We start from the raw sequence: 20,641 nt of genomic DNA, 5'->3' as shown, positions 1-20,641 counted from the left end.
TCAAGCAAAGGATTTGGAAAGTATAAACAACTGGGCAGAAATGTGTCAGTCTGAATCAAGTACAAACATTTAAGCCACAACAACCCTGGAGTGAAATAATTAGTGGGAGTTGTGGGATTAATGCCAACGTAGCAGGAAACAGATATTGAAGGTGTTGATGGCAACTATGTTGGGTCACTAGGATCACAGTGACAGGGCAGAGGTGGCAGGGAACAGAATGCATGGGATATTTTGTGGTTTCCCTTTGCTGTTCTTTTACTGGTTTTATTGAAGAAGTAGGCTATGCTATACTATATGTTTTAATACTTTTTTGGAATGTGTATACATATTTAATATGGTGAGTGCAAGGAACAATGGTGATATGGACATTCCTTCTTATCCCCCCCCTTGCTTTGTAATCTTAGAATTATCATAGTCAGAGATGTCAGGATATGCTGGCACTTACTTTTGCACTGTTTAATTGCTTCAGTGATTCTATGTAATTATATTAGTGGGACTGTAGAATACCAAAGGCAAGAAAGTTTTTCATCACCTCTACTGTCATGCTATCTGCGAGTTTTATATTTAGAGATGCATCAATATAGAGGTGCAATGGGGCCTCCCACACTAAAAAGCCATCTATGTATTTTTAGTGTTGAGGGTTTTTTGGTGAAGGCTTCTATCATTCTGTGTTAAAAGAATGAGTTATGATGATTGTTGCCCTTGATAAAAGGACACTGACTGACTCTAGAAAAATGGTGTCCATCAGCAAAGCCGTAATGATTCCACTTTGCAAGGCTCTGGATAGATCACTACTTGAATACTGAATGCATTCTGGGTTTCATACAAGGAAAAGGATGCCAGGTTCCTAGTAGGAACCGAATGGAAAGTGACAAGAAAAGAAAAAGAGGTCTTCTTGCTTGAGACAAGAAGTAACATGGAGAAGTGTGATAATTGTGCACAAGATCATACCAATGAGATCTGAATGGGTCAGAAGAGTAAACACTGAAGAAGGGGGTATAGGGAGCAGCTTGTGGAGACTGACTACTTCCTCACAGAGACAGTCTTAAAGGCATATGAACTAGATTACCAGAATATGTGGTTCAAAGCAAATCCACAAAGCCATTTAAGAAAACATGAAACAAATGTTGAAATAATAAGGAAGATAGAGACAGAGGGGAGATACAATTCTAAGTCACTTAAAATGTAGACTAGATAGGCTTATTAACTCCTTCAGTAAGAAAATATAACCTAATGTACGACAGCCTCTAACCCATGTATATTGCTGGATATGGTTAGCTGTAGAATATAAGAAATTATGGGAATATAATTTGTACTGCATATTGTTTTTAGGAAAAAGAAATTCAGAGAAAAGATACTGTGAAGACTTTGTTTACCTTTTAGAAATGAGGCATTCATATATTTCACCTTTTTTTAAAGGATTGCAGTTACTTCCATTCCAAAACAGTTCCCCTGAAAATTTCCTTATTCAATGCTGATCTACAGAGCAAAAACATCAGTGTTATACTGAAGGTAAGTCTTAGTATTATGACCGTGTGTTTAAAAGTTTCCCGATAACCAGTCTTTTTCAACTGCATCCTAACTAAAGGGCATTTTTAAAGCACCGTTATATATCATTGTAAATCTGCTTTATTTTTGTTTTAAAAAAATCCATACACACATTCCTAGTAGACATTAGACTTATGCTCAGAGTCTCCTATACCTTGCCATAAGGCAATGTCATTTACAATGTCAGATGCAACAAATACTAGTGTAGCAGTTTTATATTCTCAAATCACTTCTTCCTTTAGATTATTGTTCCAAAATGATCAGGCATTTATTTTATTCAAAAATGTAAATTAGATTATTCATAAATGATGACCTTTCTTCTGTGGTCCAGTAGTACAAATCCATCTTGTAGATTAGATAAGGTAAATTTCAGCCTTTACTGATATCAGTTACTATAGTAGAATTGGTAGAACTAGTGACAGATTCATCATTTCATGTTAATCTCACACCTTGATAAAAAACAGTAGATTAAGCTCCAGAGTATTGAAATGTTCCCAAAATATGCCGTGGTCTGAATTTCAAAAGCTATGATCAACTAGGACCTGGTTATAATCACATCATTGATGATGTGATACCACAGGAGGCTATTAAATACACAAACATGGACTGTCTGTGCTGTGACGTGTCTGCAAAATAATTGTTTTGTTAGACAGATCAAGTGAATTTTAAAAGGGAATTGATTTACACATAACAGTTTTCTCAGCTAATTTAACAATTAATGGTATATAAGAGCTAATAAGGCAATTCTGCATCACACAAACATTTAAAGTTGGCTTTTTGAGAGTAGAAATTACTAAATCTCATTTTAAACAGATGTAGAATACCCAAAATTCTACAGAGATCTCAGACTCTAGAAAATTATTGGTTCCAGGATCTCCAGGTAAGATGACATTAGCATGTTAGCCTAGCTTGTAACCATGAGCTCAAAATACTCAGCAACCTAAAATTTGTCTCATCTCAAGAGTACACATATTTGACTCACCTGATGTTGGCAGCTAACTCCATCTGCAAAAAAGTGGAAAAAGTGCCTTACAATCCAAGGCAAAAAATGACTTCCAAGTCACTTGAGTGCTTTGATTACATATTCTATTAACAACCTTGAATTGCACAGCTTGACATGGAAGAGATTTCCCTGGAGAAAAAAATGGTTTATGTGAAATCTTCAAATGGGTAGATTGCATAGTGGTAATCTTATCTAAGCTTATCCTTAGAGTGTTCAGTCAATTTCAGAGATATATCCAGTCTTCCAGCTTCAGTACGAAGATGACAGAGCATCCATCCATACCAGGAAGTGTGTGCATTCATTGAAATGAGATATTCAAGCAGTTGTGTCTTTCGGCTTTTCCCGGTCAGGGGTCGCCACAGCGGAACTCCGGTCCGCTAATGATTGGCAGTTGATTTTTATGTGCTGAGTTGCCGGCCCTAATGCACAACCTTCAATGGAGGTATGCCCATTCTTGCATGTCTCCACAGAAGATGCTCTAGCTGAGAATCGAACGGGACAACGTCTTGCCGTGAGGTGACAACGCTACCGCAGCACCACCACTGCGGATTTGAGATATTCAAGCAGTGATATGGAAAATATTTGATGTCTCATTAATTGCCTCACACCATCTGCTATTTAAATATTGTATCTCTGAGATTTCACAATGCTGGGGAAAAGGCATGCAAGATACTGGCGAAAAGGCATATCTCCCAACCCCAGTAATATAATGATATCACACAAGTGTTGCCCATCAGTTTGGTTTACTAAAGTGTGATGGCAAACCAGATGTCAAACACAGTCAAATGCGCACACACACACTCACACTCACACTCACACTCACACACACACACACACACACACACACACACACACACACACACACACACACACACACACACACACACACACACACACACACATCTATCGCTCTCTCTCTGTATATGTGTGTGTGTATATATATATATATATATATATATATATATATATATATATATATATATATATATATATATATATATATATATATATATTCCTAGAGAAAGAGCTCTCCATCTATCCATTATACACACACACACACACACACATATATATATATATATATATATATATTTGTAAGTATATTTGTATATATATATATATATATATATATATATATATATACATATATATACATATATATATATATGTGTACATGTGTGTGTGAGAGTCATTTGTTAGATGGAAAGATGTAATACTGAGCATTCATTGGTTGAATGTTGGAACATCAAACTGGATTTTTTGCTAGTTGTTGGCATTTCTGGTGATAGGAAATTTGCCCTTTCCAAAGTGTAATGTGGTCTTGGAGTTAGCATGTAAAAGATGCAGAGCATATTGGGGCACAGCCCCCTTCATGGGAGATGGGGAGTTGCCCCATGTATGTAAAGTTTTGTTTTATTTTATTTTTTTGTTTGCTTTTTTTTGTTTTTTATTTCAGTTTTATGAGATTTAATATTTTGTGTGTCAAACTTTTAATATAAATCCATATATGGGTCTATGCCATAAGGTCTAAAGTTTAAAAGACTGAAATCCAAACTATAAAAACTCAATACTGAAAATGAGAATTTGTTCCTTCTCCACTGTTCTGCAATCTGGGAGTTGGAATATATAATTAGCAAGTGGTGCAGGGGATGCAGGGGGGCTTGTCCTCTGTATTAAAAATGTTTTCAATACTTAAGAGTTTTAGATATTTTGTTTTTCAGTCTTTTGAACTTTCAATCTTTTGATGGAGCCCCATCTACATAAATATATAAATAGTTTTGTTAAATTACTTTTTCACATTTTGTAGAAGCTTATTGTATAATTCATGAATTTCACAAAATATATATTATATATTTATTGCTTTATTTCTCTTATTAATATTTATGTTTAATGTTGTATGCCATGATCTGCTGCTTGCACCACTAGAACTAAGTTCTAGACATTTGCTTTCAAGTAGAACTGGATCATATTTTGCCTTATTCACAGTAAGAGTGAACCTTTTAGTAACTTCTAAGAAACAGAACATAATTGTTCCTAAAACCTTTCAGAGTATTTTAAACTGCCCACCCCTATAATTTTTGTCAATATAATCCTTGTATATTTCTGGGTTATAGTTTTGAGTGGGGTAGTTATCTCTTTGGTGTGACATAACATGCCCTTCAGAAATAGACTGAGCACAGGACATGCTTTGCTGACTTTGGTAGCTCTTCGCTGGTCAAATTGTAAACAGTTGACTGCCATTGTCTTTAGGTTTTTAACAATGTTGTCATTTGATATGATTTGACTATATATTTTTATAATCTTAATGTACGCCCTTTCTTGATATTTTCATAACAATAATGAAAAGACCTTATCATGTATTGTGTTTGTAGGATGAGCTGTATGTATGCTGAGCCTGTGCCCCTTCCCAAGTATGTGTTCATGTATGTGATATCAGTTGCTGAAATTTTTGTGTATACAGAATTTTTGATAAATAGATTAAGTTGATGTATGCCTACTAGGTGATGAATTTATAATTTGGTTAGCAGTAGAGTACTACATTCTGTTTCTCAAATAATTTTTTTTTTCAAATATAATTGAATAAATTCCATAGTATTTGTATATAACATGTTAAATAACTATGTACACTATCTACATCAGCCTGACACTATACCAGAGCTCAATATATACAATTACTTTATAGTTGTAACAATCCAGTTAGAGTGTATCTGTTCAGTTATTGTAAAGTGTCAATTAATGATAAAACTTTTTTCCATGGATTGTTAATAAATGGCTTAAAATGAACCCTTAATTCTTTAATTTTAATTTCCAACAATGCTGTGGTCTTCAGTAAAATAAAACTTTTGATTTATTGAAATGGAGTCCTGAAGTCCTGTAAAATGTGTCAATTAAAATATCTAATTTTTCTAATGTCTCTTTTGTATTGGATAATGTTAATAATATGTAATCAGCAAAGAACATTACTTTAGAATTGTATTGTTCATAAACATCTACTCCTTTGATTTTTGTACTGTTACATATTGAATCTGCTAATATTTCAATAGCCAAAGCAAATAGAATCGGTGACATGGGAAATCCTTGTTTAGTACCCTTTGTTTTATGTATAGATTCAGAGATGAAAGTACCTAGCTTAACATACACTAAATTATTTGTATATATATTCTTTACTAGATGAACAAACAAAGGAGGAAATTCAAATAACACCAGAATTTTGAATAAATAGTCCCAATTTAGGGAATCAAAGGCTTTCTCTATACCTAAGCCAATTATGAGTGTTTCTTTATTTTCTTTATTAATATAATCTATAAGAGAAATTATCCTTTTAATATTGTCACATATATGTCTCTGATATATAAATCTAGTCTGATCATTATTTATTCTTTTGGATATTGGTATTTTCATTCTGTTAGTTAATGTTGTCATAAATATTTTATAGTCATTATTTAATAATGATATAGGTCTATATGAGGTACAGAGGTTTGGGGATTTGTTTTCCTTTAGGATTGGTGTGATTAAGGAATATCTCCAAGAAGGTGGTATTAAAGCTTGTGAATTAATTTCTAATAGAGTTTTATGAAAGAGGGATAGTACCTTTGAAGGAAAAAGTTTATATATTTCCATAATTATGCCATCTATACCTGGAGCTTTATTATTTTACCCTCTTTTATTGTATCTGTAATTTCTTTGCAGGATATGGGTGCTTGCAGATCTAGTTTTAATTTTTCTGGTATTTCTTTTATATTAGAACATTTTTCATCTAGATTTAATTGATTGATATGTATATTTTCTTTTTGGAAATGTTCCATATAGTGATTTCTATATGCATCAAGAATGTCACCTATATCCGAGACATTTTCCTTTCTTTTCATGGAAGATACTTTTAATGTTATTAGCTTTTGGTTGTATTTTAATTCTTGTGGATAAATTATGTAGATATTTAGGAGAAGTGCCCAAAGTATTAATGTTTAGTTTTTCTAAAGCTAAACTAGTTTCATGTGTTAAAATTTAATTGTATTTATTGTTTAACACTTCTACTTTCTTTTTCATCTCCAAATGATTTTGATTTTTTTCAGCTTTTACTGACAAAAGTTTGGATTGTGCATCTAATAATTCAGAATCCCATTCTCTGATTTTTTTTATACCAGGTTATGGTTTTACCATATATGTAAGCTTTTAATGAGTCCCATATTATTATTTTATTTAGCTCTGTGGAGTAATTAATATCTAAGACAGGCTGTAATTCAGATAATAGCCAGGGTTTGAACTCTTTAATTTTAGTTATATATGCTGGAATTCTGGAGTTAAAGATTAATGGTTTGTACCCATTTTGAAGTTTTAGTATCAATGAATTGTGGTCTGAAAAGGGGCAGAGAGTGATTGAGAAATTAATGATTTTAGAGTGTAATTCATGGGCAGCAAATATTTTATCTATTCTAGTTTGTGTACAAAATCTGTGATCTTGATGGGAAAACAACAAAGATTTATCTTCTTTAAATATGAAAGTATCTACAAGATGAAATGACTCTACCCACTTGTTTAAAGCTTTTCATACAGTAGATGTACTTAGCAGTCTTTTATTTCTAGTTTCAGAAATATCAAATATACAGTTAAAAATCTCTTCCTAATATTAAGTTGCCTTTATAATTATTAGAAATGAAATCCAAATGTTTTTAACAGTTCCTGATCCAATGCCTGGAAACCAGTATAGATTGACTAGGTTCCATATTCTGTTATTATATTTAACTATTAATAATGCCATAAGGCCTTCTTTATCTTCTTACTTATAAATGATTTCTGGGTTAATCACATTTGTTTTCCATAAAATTGTTACCCCTTTTGTCTTTGTCTTATAAGTGGATTGCGCCAATATCATATATTCCTTAGGATTCCATTTGTAATTGTCATTTGTTTTGAAATGAGTTTCTTGAAGGAAGACATTGTGCGCTTTGTTCAGCTTTAAATATTTCAGTAGATGTGATCTCTTCCTAAGATTGCTTAAGCCATTGGTATTTAAAGATAGTACAATAAATCAATCTTAGGTTATTTAGACTGCATTTTTTGTTTTATTTTGACTATTAAACATTTTCCTCTGATAACTATAAAGTATATGTTTGAGCTTTTAAAGGAAATTATCAGTTTTATACTTTGAGTGTTTACCAATAAAGTAATGTTTTGGTCAGGCATGCTAAAATGTTTTTGTGAAACAACAAATATAAATTAATGAATGTAAGTAAACCACTAGCCATGGAATGAAAATCATTCCTAATCTGATGGATAAACCTAAGTCCATCAGATTATCACTCATACCTTGACAATCCAGAACATCTGAGCTCCATAAATTGAATTATCATATGGAGAATATTTGTAATAGGGATAAGCAATAGTTATATTATTTTGAGCAAATATAGTACTGTTGTAGATTAGACAGAATTCTAATACAATATAAATGTCTACTTATTGTATAAGCAATTAATATTTACATGAAAGATAGATGACAAGCAATTCCATCATAGTAAAGTATTGTAGATTAGACAGAATTATAATACAATATAAATGTCTACTTATTGTATAAGCAATTAATATTTACATGAAAGATAGACAAGCAATTCCATCATAGTAAAGTAGGATGTATCATATATAAAACCTCAGTAAAAGATTATAGCATGCAGTTATTTAACATATTCACCCTTATTGATGAAGTCTTTCAAAACTTATTACTTAATATAAACTGATGGTAATATTTATACCTAATGTTTATAATACATTTTACTGGCTATATCAGAATTTATATTTCATTGTTTACCAGCATTTAAGTAATCATGTTGTTTGTTGCTAACTTACTTAAAGCATCAAGTTTGTTTTATCTAAACATTGATGAATGTTAGTGCATTTAATTATCAGTGCATCCCTCTTACCCCCATTTCCTACACATAAGGATTTTCATATCTGTCATTTCTTATTATAAAATGAGTGAAATTATAGGTTAAAAACAAATTCACTTATTGAGATTAATGATTACAAGTTCCCTTTCCATATTCATAAATTGCCATTTTATGGCATATACCAAAAGTTTTAAGATTTAAATGGCAAAATTCTATTTTGTATAATCAGCAAATATTAAACTGAGTGATTATTGTCAATTTAATACTATTTGTTCAAAATGTGATTGTTACATTCTGTGACATTCATAGTTCATGCTTCTATTGTTTCCCTTGAACAATTATGTCAGTTTGAAGTCATGTGTAAAGCATTAGTTACCCTGGTAACAGCTTAAGTATTATGTATGGTCAAGATGTGTTACAAAACCACAATTCAAGTTAAAGCAATTACATGACTTGTTATGCACATTTACTTATATGAGAAAATCATCATGCTTCCCCTTGATGTTCAATAGTGTATGTCATTTATGACAAGTTAAATCAGTAGTGTTATCGTACTCAAGCCCATGGTATTAAACTGTCTATTGTCAATTTAATACTATTTGTTCAGAATATGATTGTTACTTTCTGTGACATTTCAAGTTCAGGCATTCTGTCAAGATGTGTTACAAAACCACAATTCAAGTTAAAGCAATTACATGACTTGTTATGCACATTTACTTATATGAGAAAATCATCATGCTTCCCCTTGATGTTCAATAGTGTATGTCATTTATGACAAGTTAAATCAGTAGTGTTATCGTACTCAAGCCCATGGTATTAAACTGTCTATTGTCAATTTAATACTATTTGTTCAGAATATGATTGTTACATTCTGTGACATTTCAAGTTCAGGCATTCTGTTGTTTCTTTTGAACAACTTTGTTAGTTTGATGTCATGTATAAAACATTAGTTACCTTGTTAACCATTTAAGTGTTATATATGTTCAAGATGGGTTACAAAAACTGCAATTCAAGTTAAAGCAATTACATGACTTGTTATGCATATTTACTTATATAACAAAATCATCATGCTTCCCCTTGATATTCAGTGTAGTGTATGTAATTTATGACAAGTTAAGACAGTAGTGTTATTATACACAAGCCCATGTTATTAAATCTGGTCTTTAATATCTAAATTCAGCAGACTTCTTCATCTTATATGACGATTATATATTTTATGTCTAGATTTGCTAAAATCATACATTATATAACTGGGTGGCCATGGTGGTGCAGCGGTTAGTGTTGTCGCCTCACAGCAAGAGGTTCTCCGGTTCGACTCTCAGCTGGAGTGCCTTCTGTGTGTAGTCTTCTTGTCCTCCCTGTGGTCGCATGGGTTTGCTCCAGTTTCCTACCACATCCCAAAGACATGCTGGTAGGTGGATTGGACACTCTAAATTGGCCCTAGGCGTGTGTGTGTGTGTGTGTGTGTGTGTGTGTGTGTGTGTGTGTGTGTGTGTGTGTGTGTGTGTGTGTGTGTGTGCCTTCTGTGGAAGATTGGGTGCTGAGCTGGCAACTTGACACCATAAAAGCTCCACTGCCAATCATGAGCGGACAGGTGATCCACTGTGGTGGCCCCTAACTGGGAAAAAGCCAAAAGAAGATACATTACATAACTATTGTGTCTTTTTTTTTTAATCAAGAATTAATTTAATGAGCTAAACGGAGTGTTGGGAGACTATCAATATGTGTACATGTGGTTTAAACAGGGGCGGCTCATGCAACTCATGCTATAGGACTGCAGGACTGCAGCCCCCTACCTGTACAATAACATTGAAAAATAAAATTAAAAAAAAAAATTCACAGACTCCACGCATGCGTGCATGGTTCCTGAGAACTCCATGCACACATGCGTGCTCATTCCCAAGCTCCAGACTGCTCTGTTAGGCAGTCCAGACAGGAAAGGCAGGAAACTCCACCCTTCCAGCCCAGAGGTCTGTGCGGTGATGACCGCACAGACCGAAAGGTCACCGGACTGCATCACCCGCAGGATGGAGGCTCCAGCCTACTACTCTCATGGGAGACCCATGTGCGGGCAGCCGTTTTGTGGAGGGAGACCAATGCGTGGGCCAGGGGATTCATGGATCGGCAGCCATTTTGTGGACATAGCTGCAGAGGATTCGCGTTTTGTGGAGGACAGGTTGTGGATTCATGTTTTATGGAAGAGTGTTTGTGTGTGTGTGTGTGTGTGTGTGTGTGTGTGTGTGTGTGTGTGTGTGTGTGTGTGTGTGAAATGCCCCAGTTGCTACATGGTGGTGGGTAGAGAATAAGGCTTGAACCCTGTAACTTGAGCCCAGGTGGCAGGAGCCTGAATTCCTTACCCACCACCATTTGTAAAAACATTGCAGATTTTTCCCTCATGCTTGTTCTATTCCTCATAAAATCTGTGGTTTCTGTATTTGTGTGCTTGCAAAGCTGGTAGTGCATTGGTGCAGTGGTAGCATTGTTGCCTGACAGCTACAGGTTCTCTGGTTTGATTCTTGGCTGGGGTGCCTTACCTTTTCTGTGGAGTCTGTATGCCCTCCCTGTGTTTGTTTCCTCTAGTGTCCTCCTATCTTACAAAGACATGTGTCTTTCTGGAGTGTTGCTCCCTGGGCCTCTGCTAAAAATTAGCTTTTGTTCCAAGTCAGACTTTCCTGGTTAACAAATGTTAAAAATGACATGCATTTGAATATCAAGTTCAGAAAGTGCATGGTAACACAAAAGCTTTTAGTCTAGCAATTTTCTAAGTGTATAAGATGGATATTTTAAATTTGTCCCTATTTTTGGGATTGTATTCCCCCATTATTGGCTTCATCCAGATTTTTTATGCTAAGGTTGAGAGCTATGGTAAGAACTGAATTCACTGAATATGTTTAGGGGCTATATTCCCCCATTACTGGCTTTGTCCAGATGTTTTTTTTGCTAAGAGATTGAGAGCTATGGTGAGAACTGACTTCACTGAATGTTTGGGGGCTATATTCACCCATTATTGGCTTTGTTCAGGTGTTTTGTGCTAAGAGGTTGACAGCTCTGCTATGGTAAGAACTGAATTCACTAAATGGTAGCCATTTAAGTTTCCGTCTTCATCTTTCACAAAACAGCTGATGTGGCATAGTGGTATGTTGCTCTGACTGTTTTGCACAGGGTCCTGGGTTTAAGGCTTGGCAGTGAAATGTATGGTGGTAACACATTTTATTCTAGCAACTTTCCAACATTATACAAACAATGTTTAAAATGTGTCACTGGTTTTTGGGCTTTGGTCCCGCCACAATAAACTTTGGCTTTTTCCAGATTTCTTTGTGCTGCAAAGTTCAGAGATACAGCTGAGTGAGCAGATTTTACATGAAGCTGAGAGCTGCAGGGGAGCAAAAGTTTAGTGCTGCTTATGCTGACTCTGCTTGCTTTGTTAATAACACAACAGGTAGCATACTTGCTTTTGATGCAGAAGGCTGTGGGTTCTACTCCCACAGTAGATTGATGCATTGCTGATACTGTACTTTGCAAAGAGGGTGGATGCTGCACTCCTTTTTGGCGAAGATACCTAGTAACTATGAACCTGTTATCAGTTTGCCATCCATTCCCTATTGCAATATTGCTAGCTTATCATTTAATTAGTGAAAGATAGGCAATTTATTCCTCAAGGGTAACCGGCACTTTATTTGTAGATGAAACAATGAAATACAAAGTTGTTTGCTAGGAACAGCCTCTTCATTAGTTACAGATCTCTTTAATGTGGAATTATTTAGATGACTTTTACTTCAGAGATTGTGTATATGTACTGATACTGGTGGACTGTAGAAGTTTGAGTAGACTTTTATGATGGAAATGTTTTGAAGTGGGAAGTTTTGTCATTACTGGTGCATGCATTTTGTTTCATTGTTTACTGGAAAAAATTCAAAACAAATTTAAAACACCGTCTAAAACTGTACTGTATTGTACAAGGAATATACTTTAATACAATCAGGAAGGTGTATGAAAGAGCATGTGTATGTTTTGTGTGCAAGGGGCCTGTGATTTGAAAACAGCCCAAACCAAAAGTTAATCTGCCACTGTCAAAATGTATTTTCTTTGAATGTGGGTTTCAATGCTGTTTCAGTGAATGTGAGTTTTCAAGTGCAGAGAAGTTTTAATGCTAAGTCTGTTTTCATTGTGAGACTGCATTGCTTTGTTTAGCAGATATGATATCTATTAGTGTTTGCACTGTAAAATTCAAAATAAAACTTTCAAATGAAGTCCAAATCATCGCAGAAGTAAGGCAGTATGCAGATTAATGTTTATGGTTTTTGTTTGTCGGCTTTTCCCGGTTAGTGTTTATGGTAAATGGGGTAAAATAGCCAAGTAATGGTTCATTGGAATGGCTGTAGGGGGGGAAGCTCCATTCGACCATGATTTTGTGAGGGAGGAGGGCAGCAAACTCAGACAGCCCCGGCTGAACTATACCTCTCAACTGTCCAGATTTTTGCAGAATGAAGAGATTTTTGCTTCTTATTTTTGGTTTGTTCCTCATAAAATTTGTGGTTTTCTGTCAAATCATTTAGGAATGAAGTCACTAAATAATGACAAATAACTGAGTTTCAGACTTCATAACCTTCAGAAAAATGCATGCTAAAGCAAGATCTGTTATTCTATCAACTGTCTCAGTTTATACAAGAGCAATTTTTAGTACTGTTTATATGTTCCTCCAATATATTTGGCCTTGTCCAGATTTCCTGCATTAACAGGTTGAGAGGTACATGCAAATAAATTGCTTTATAGAATTAGGCATATCCAAACCTCTCAACTGTACCCAATTTTGGCTCAGAATGTTGCTCTTCCCCTAATAATCTCTCTGCAAAATGGCAATTTTGGAAGAAAACATGGAGGGTTTATAATTAATAAATAACTGTAATAATCAGTTATACATTGCTTTTATTTCAGAAATGCATGTAGATTATTTTATTTTGTCAGCTGTATTGTGTGGCTATTTTATATTTTTGAATCACATTTTTGGTCCATTTTTAAATTGTGTTTTTTTGGCAAATTAGTGGCAAATCATTAAAGTCTGAAGTTAGAAAATAATGACAGACATTTCAGTTTCAGATTTCATACCCTTCAGAAAATTCATACTAATGCAAGACCTACTATTCTATTATCTTTCTAAGTTTGTAAGAGCAATATTTAAAAATTGTCCTTATTTTTGGGCCTTTGTCCCACTTCTATGTATGACTTTGTCCAGATTTCTTGCTCTGAGGTTGAGAGGTATGACAAATGTGTCAGGGCCATCGCAGTCAGCCAGAGACATTTCAAATTGTGACATACTTGTTGAACCCCACTCCCCTATGTAGTGACTCTGGATGTGTCCAAGCAAGGCAAGGAACAGTTATGCAGTGTAAATGTGCAAACTATCCCCCCCATCCAAGGTAGACACAAGTACTACAATGGCTTTTCATCTGTCCTTGATTTTGCAGAATGTTCTAGTTTCTGTCATATTTTTATACTGTTGATTTATGCTTATTATTCAGAAAGTGTCTGTTGCTCTGTGTTTAAGTAGCAATGCTTTAACGACCATCTGGTAAGCTTGTCTGAGATTGTAAGATGCAAGTAAGTTTTAATAAGCATACTGTTAACGAATTGCCAACATTGAAAGCCTTTCTTTTGTTGCCATGCAGCGAATACTTACATAACTAGATAACATATAAGCCTTGGGTATTGAAATGCATATGACAGTATTTGTAATAAAGGACAGAATTACATTATTTTAAGAGTTCATTACAGGTTTTACCTACAAACTAAACAGAATGCCAATCTATCATGTGTGGTCCATATCCTGTGCAGTAATCCTTTAAGCAATGTATCTTGAGCTTGTTTCCTGTTTGATTTTCATTTTTTACTTTGATCATGTTTTCCCCATTAAACAAGTAGATAGTTGTCAGGCAGAAGGTCTTTTTTGGATAAACATTTTTACAAGTGGGGGTATCATAGAGATTGCTACTTTTAGAATGTTACTTGGTACTTTAATAAAGCTGAATATAAATTATAATTAGAACCGCAGTGCAAGCAGAAGTGGTTTGAGTTGAGTGCTGCTTGTTTTTTTATACTTGATTTTAACTGGCATTCCAGTAATGTATTTAAAAAGTAATTTATTTTTTCATGCCTCACAACCTTTTTGTTTCCATCTAGATATTAAGTAAGCTGCCATGCAGCCAATGGATTGAAATTTTTTTTTCTTCTACACTTTCCTTTTTTCTTGATTGGACTCTCATAATGATGGTTTGGCACCCAGGGCAGCGTATTTAATTAAAGTTACAGTTTTTGTGGTTTTGATCATAGCCCCTGCCCTTTCTAGTTGGCCACACCCATTCCCATTGACCCCACCCATTCAGCTGTCTCCTGCAGCCCCCCTTTGATTTGAAATCACCAGCCGCCACTGGGTTTAAAACAGCCCTTTTAGTATATATATTTTTTTACAAACAAAAACCTCATTGCCGAGAATCATCGTGGAAACTCCTCAGAGCCATTAAGCATTATCGTCACTCTGTCTCTGTTACCATAGCAACTTGGGAGCATCTGTTTCTGTTAATGTGTCTGTGTACTGCATACCAGAGACTCATGATGCACCTGAAGCAAAGCTTCACTTCACTGTAACTTCAAGCCTAAATTCCCTCCCTTTCAGTGACACAGCAGCCAGAAAAAGAACAGAGAGCAAACAGATCAAAAAAAAAAAAAAAACTCCCAACAAGCCGCCACAACAAGAGACAACACACTCCTCCAGACCTCCCACTTCTCACTCAGCAGATGCACAAACAAACACTCTCTGCCAAAATATCCCAAATCACATCTCCATCCACCACCTTCCCCTGGATCCAGCCCAAAACACCAAATGTCTGTTCCCAACACACAAGCATCAGCAAACCTCGATCACAAGCCGCAATCAACAGCCTCCCAGAGATGAAAATGGCAACACATAACAGCTGTCAAACACAGCTGCATCCACATACACGATGTCAGGCTTAATCAAACAGCACTTGAAGCTATGATACCTGCCGTAATTGATATTAATTATGTTTAGAGAAAATAATAATGACATTTGCACTAGCTCACAGACAGGGCTGCATCCACACACACCATACCAGGACTGAACAAACAGCACTTAAAGCTATGATGTCTGCCATAATTGACATTAACTATGTTTAGACAGAATAATAATGACAGTTGTACTAGCTGCCAGACACAGCTGCATCCATACCCACCATATCAGGATCAATCAAACAGCACTCGTTTATAGGTTCATAGGTAGGTACTAGGCTATTGGTCCTAGGGCCTATATAAGCCTAGCCAAAAAGGTATCCTGACTTTTGCCACCCAAGAAAATTATTTACCTGTGCCCCTGTCGAGCAGAGCCACAAAAGTGATCCCTGGGGTGAATTTCCTATTTCCCAACCAATCATCAATATTTTTCTTAAAGAGTGCTAATAAGGAGCTTTGTTTGATATAGATAGCTAATTTGTTCCAGAGTATGGTAAGTCTCTGGGACAGGAATCTATCACTCTAGCATGTTCTGTTTATTGTGGTGATATGGTTTAGGTCCCAAGAGCATGTAGCTTGGAGGGATTGGAATTTCTTTAAGTGGAGCATGTCCAACAGCTCTTGGTTTGACATAGTTTTGTATGTTAGGCAAAGATCGCCTCTGAGTAGCCGATATGCGATGGAGTAAAGCTGGAGTTTTTTGAGACGGTCTATGTAGGGCATCTGTTTGAGGCTGGTAATCCCCTTTGTGATGTATTTCTGCAGCCTTTTCAGTGTTGTAGATTTCTTGTAAGGTACATACCAAACCGGGCTTTGTACTCTATAATGGGTCTAACGAGTGACGAGTAGAGGGGAACAATGACCTCTTTTTTCCTGGATGAGAAACTTTTTGTGATGAGGTGTACCATGTAGAAGAATTTCCTGACTACTGTGGTGATGTGATTATCAATGGAGAGACTACTGTCCATCTGTGCCCCAAGGTCTCTTTATCACACTTTCGGTGTTAAGTAGACTACTGCCTATATGGTAGTTCACGGGTACAGAGTTTTTACCAAAAGAGATGACAATGCAATTTTTGGCATTGAGCTTGAGCCCATGGCTTTGACACCAGGCATTGGTCTCAGTGAGGCCCTTTTGTAGGATGTCCACATTGTTAGGAGTTTTGATCATGGCTTCTAGTTTGCAGTCATCTGCAAACTTCATTAGCCAAAGACCTTCTATGTTAGCCTGTACTTCAGAGAAGTAAATACCAAACAGGAGAGGACCCAGGACTGAACCATGTGGTACTCCACTTATTTCTGGTCTGAAGTCAGATTTGGAGTCTGCTACTTTCACGGTGTGGGTTCTGTCAGTGAGCCAGTTGGCAAACCATCTTGCGACATAGGGATTTATACCTAGTTTAGTGAGTTTATCTATAATTCCAGAGTGAGGGATGGTGTCGAAAGTCTTGGCAAGATCTAGATAGGCTGTGTGAACCACCTTACCCTCATCTATGGCTTTGGTGACTGCTTCAAAGAAGTCTATCAGGTTTAGGAGACATGATCTGCCTTTTACAAACCCAAACTGGGTGGGGTCCAGAGTTTGGAGATTACCAATGTCTTTGTTTATAAGTTCCATGATGATACGTTCCATGGCCTTGCAGGCCAGGCTCTTCAGGCTAATGGGGCAGTAGTTCCCAGGGTCTATGGTGGATCCCCCTTTGTGGAGTGGAATAACCATCACTGTGTGCCATTCAGTGTGTAAAAACTCTAAGGTGAGGCTATGACTTAACATGGTACTTAGTTGGGGTGCCAGTTCATTCTATAGTTCATGTAAAACGCAGTCTGGGATGTTGTCAGGTCCCATGGATGCTGTGTTCTTGGCTTTGGAGAGTGTGGTTTTGACCTGTGCAGCCGTGATTACAGGAACTTTGCATTCTTCCAGTACATAGATGGGCCCTTTAGGGGGTGATTTAGCAATGAACCTATCTGCTAGGATGTTGGCAATATCAGTTGGGTCTGTATATTTAGTGCCATTGTGCTGTAACTCAGAGCAGATCTGAGTGCTGCCATTGAGATTCTTGACATAGCTATAGAATGCTTTGTGGTTGTCTTTAGAAACAGTGGCGATTTTGTTTTCATAACTAGCTTTGGAGGATTTTATGAGGGATCTCAGCTTCTTACTCAGGCTGACCAGAGAGTTCCTCCAATCATGGGCTGTTACTCTTTTTTGCAGCAGTTTCTTTCTTCTGTTGTAGAGTTTGTTTATGGCAGGGGACCACCAGATTGGCTTCCTTTTTTTGGAGGATAGCATCTTGGTTCTGTTAGGGATAGCACAATCCATGCACTTGTGTAAGTGCCTATAAAGTGCATTTGTGTAGGATTCAGCAGTCGTACCGCTATTGTCCATCTGCATGGGTGTCGTGAAGTTTGTCACTTCTGTCTTAAGAAACATGAAGATGGCTTTGGAGAAATTGTAGCTGTGATACCTCCCATAATTGATATTAACTATATTTAGACCAAATAATGATGACATTTGTACTAAGAACTTGCTACTATTATTTAACCAGGATATACATGACATTTCTAAATCATACTTTAACTGAAGAAGGCATTAGTCTCCATGACAGCATTTTTTTTTCAAAACACTCTACTGTTACTGCTATTATACATGATGTTAATTTGTTACATTTCAGTCTGAACTCTGATGAATGATACCTTGTAGAATTGGTTAATTAATGACTTAAATTATTATAAGTAAAAATCAATGAAAAATGGACAAGATAAGTATTGAGTTCAAGTAGGGGAATAGAAACTTCTATGTTTGTATTATATGTTGCTTTGTTTGACTTATATATATAAAATGTAAACACTAACCCATCTTGACCTACCTTTGGTTGTGAAGAATTATTGGACTCTTTGAACATTCTGAATAAATCATTACTGTTTCTCAGCTGTTTAAGATGCCTTCCTTTTTTTAAGTAAAAACAGATGACAAGTGATGTCCATATCAGTTGATACTTTGAGAGATGTAATTGTAATGAGTTATTTTTTTGGGACAGCTATCTTGGAATCATTTTTTTGTTTCTTCTTTCTAGCATCAGTCGAAGAATTTGTTTCTTTTATTCTTTTAAGAGTAGGACCCATCCATTCCATTTCTTCTGGGATAGATGCTATGTTGTTTTTGATGAATATAGTAGCTTCTTCTAAGTCATTAAAGGTCTCATCTCATTGGCAAAAACTATTTTTATCTTGGCTTTGTTTCAACAGTGTTATTATTGGCCAGACGTTTTTCCTTTGTTCTAGTATTCTGGAAGAATAATCATTATCAAACCTTATCAAGCTTTGATTGTATTTTAAGGGTGATTTTCTCCAAGCATATTTTAATATTAGTTCATTGTCCAGAAATGAAAGAAATTTTATAACTATGGATCTAGGTGGAGTATTTGTTGAGTTAGAAGCAGGTTTTCTCTGTGTTCTATGTGCCCTTTCAATCCCAAATGAAAGTTACTCTTTCAAGTCTAAAAATTCAGGAATCCAGGTTGTTAAGAATGAAATAATGTGTTCTCCTTCAGTGTTTTCAGGCATACCAAAGATCCTTATGTTGTTTCTCCTTTCCCTGTCTTCTAAGCCATCTATTTTGTTAATCAGGCGAGTATTCTGTTTAAGCAGAAATTCTTTTTGAATTCTTCCTCTTTGAGTTTCCCTTCAATGTCATTTAGAGAAGTCTCTATATTTGTTATTTTTGTATGGTGTTGCTATAATTGTTCCTTAAGAGTACAAGTCTGTTTTTGAGAATTTAATTTGAGGTTTTCTAAGTCATTTTTAAAGCCATCCATCTTCAAAGATAGTTCCTGTAAGGTAGATGTCATCAATTACAGTTCTTTTTTCAAAGCTGCATCTGGATGAGAATTCCTTGAGTTGTTCATATTCAGAGACTCAATATATCTCCAAGTTAATTGACAGGAAAATGTTTTTTATCTCCACCAAAATTTATATTTATGTAGTTTAGTAGTTTATCTATAGATTTCTGATGTTTTAAACTTGAAAATAATAACATTTTTCTATATTATTATACTAGTTTATGGAGCTCTTAAAATTCACTGCTCTCAGTTAGCCATCTAGGCTCCACCCCCTATATTCCATGAATTTGCTGTGCATAGCTCTATACAGTGAATCACTGCAGTTCTCTGTAACTACACCTCGTGCTAAACCTATTTTGATATTACATTCATAAACTTTATCACAATGTCTCTACTCTTAGATTAGCTCAACTTCTCTTATTTAGACTGTGCTCCTTCCTTTATCTGTAGGAATGCTAGCTGCATGTATATTGACCTTTTTGCCTCCGTATAAAACTTCAATATAATAGTGCCTTTTTTTCACTTTTTATTTCCTTTCAGACCCTGTGGACATTGCAGCAGTCCCTGTCCCTGAAATCGCAAGAGCTTTGCCACAAGACATACACCTGTGAATGTTTTCACAGAGATTTTTATCACTGGTTCATAGGTGTTTTCTTGGCTAACAGCTACAACGGTCTTTTTAAGCTTAATCTTGTATCACAAATCTCTGGCAACACTGGGCTATATAAGCAAGGTTCCCTGAAGAGCATTGATGTGTATTAACCTTAACTAGTCTGATACATGTCTACCCTGTGCAAGAAAATCATTCTGACACCCCCCCCCAACCAGGAAGGACCACTTGCCAAGTTGTTCACTACCCTTTGTTTTTCCAAATAGATTACACAGTATATACCACTTACTTTGTGTTGTTAGATTGTTGGTGCCTGTATTCAGTAAATAAATGGAAATGTGTTCTACTTTATGCCTCCATGTTCCTTTTTCAACTCCAGCTATAAAACTCATTGCTTTTTGTAATCAATGGCCTGAGGGTGAGACTATAACTAAATCATCTAATACTGCAGATGACTCTCATTATTTAAACAGTGTAGCTAACCTATGGGACCACATTCTTCTACCACTGAAATCCATTCAGAATGCATATTGATTTAAAACACAACTAAAATTTCACCTATCAAGTCAATGGATCTATTCCTGTGCATCTCCAGGATAAAGTCTACTGTTATCTTCAGCTGCCATGTTATCAAATTATTTCTCTTCATTCAGAATCTTATACTGCACATCCATTCTTGTTGGCTTGTTGGCTGTTGGTGAAGCACCCACCAAGAGGAGAAAACGCTGAATGAA

General features: G+C 35.7%; 1 protein-coding gene across 1 annotated transcript in view; it reads left to right on the top strand.

The window, feature by feature from the left end:
• PIK3C2G (phosphatidylinositol-4-phosphate 3-kinase catalytic subunit type 2 gamma) overlaps nt 1-20,641 on the top strand; it is a 1,120,359-nt gene that overhangs the window by 362,672 nt on the left and 737,046 nt on the right. Inside the window, exon 10 of the mRNA XM_044087254.1 lies at nt 1,420-1,512. Within this exon, the coding sequence (XP_043943189.1) occupies nt 1,420-1,512 (93 nt within the window). The remainder of the gene's footprint in view (nt 1-1,419; nt 1,513-20,641) is intronic.

The sequence above is a fragment of the Protopterus annectens genome, chromosome 11.part0 (assembly GCF_019279795.1).
Source record: "Protopterus annectens isolate FY-2018-M chromosome 11.part0, PAN1.0, whole genome shotgun sequence".
Taxonomy (NCBI): domain Eukaryota; kingdom Metazoa; phylum Chordata; order Ceratodontiformes; family Protopteridae; genus Protopterus; species Protopterus annectens.
The sequence above is the reverse complement of the archived record's forward strand: the minus strand, read 5'-3'. Positions and strand labels throughout refer to the sequence as shown.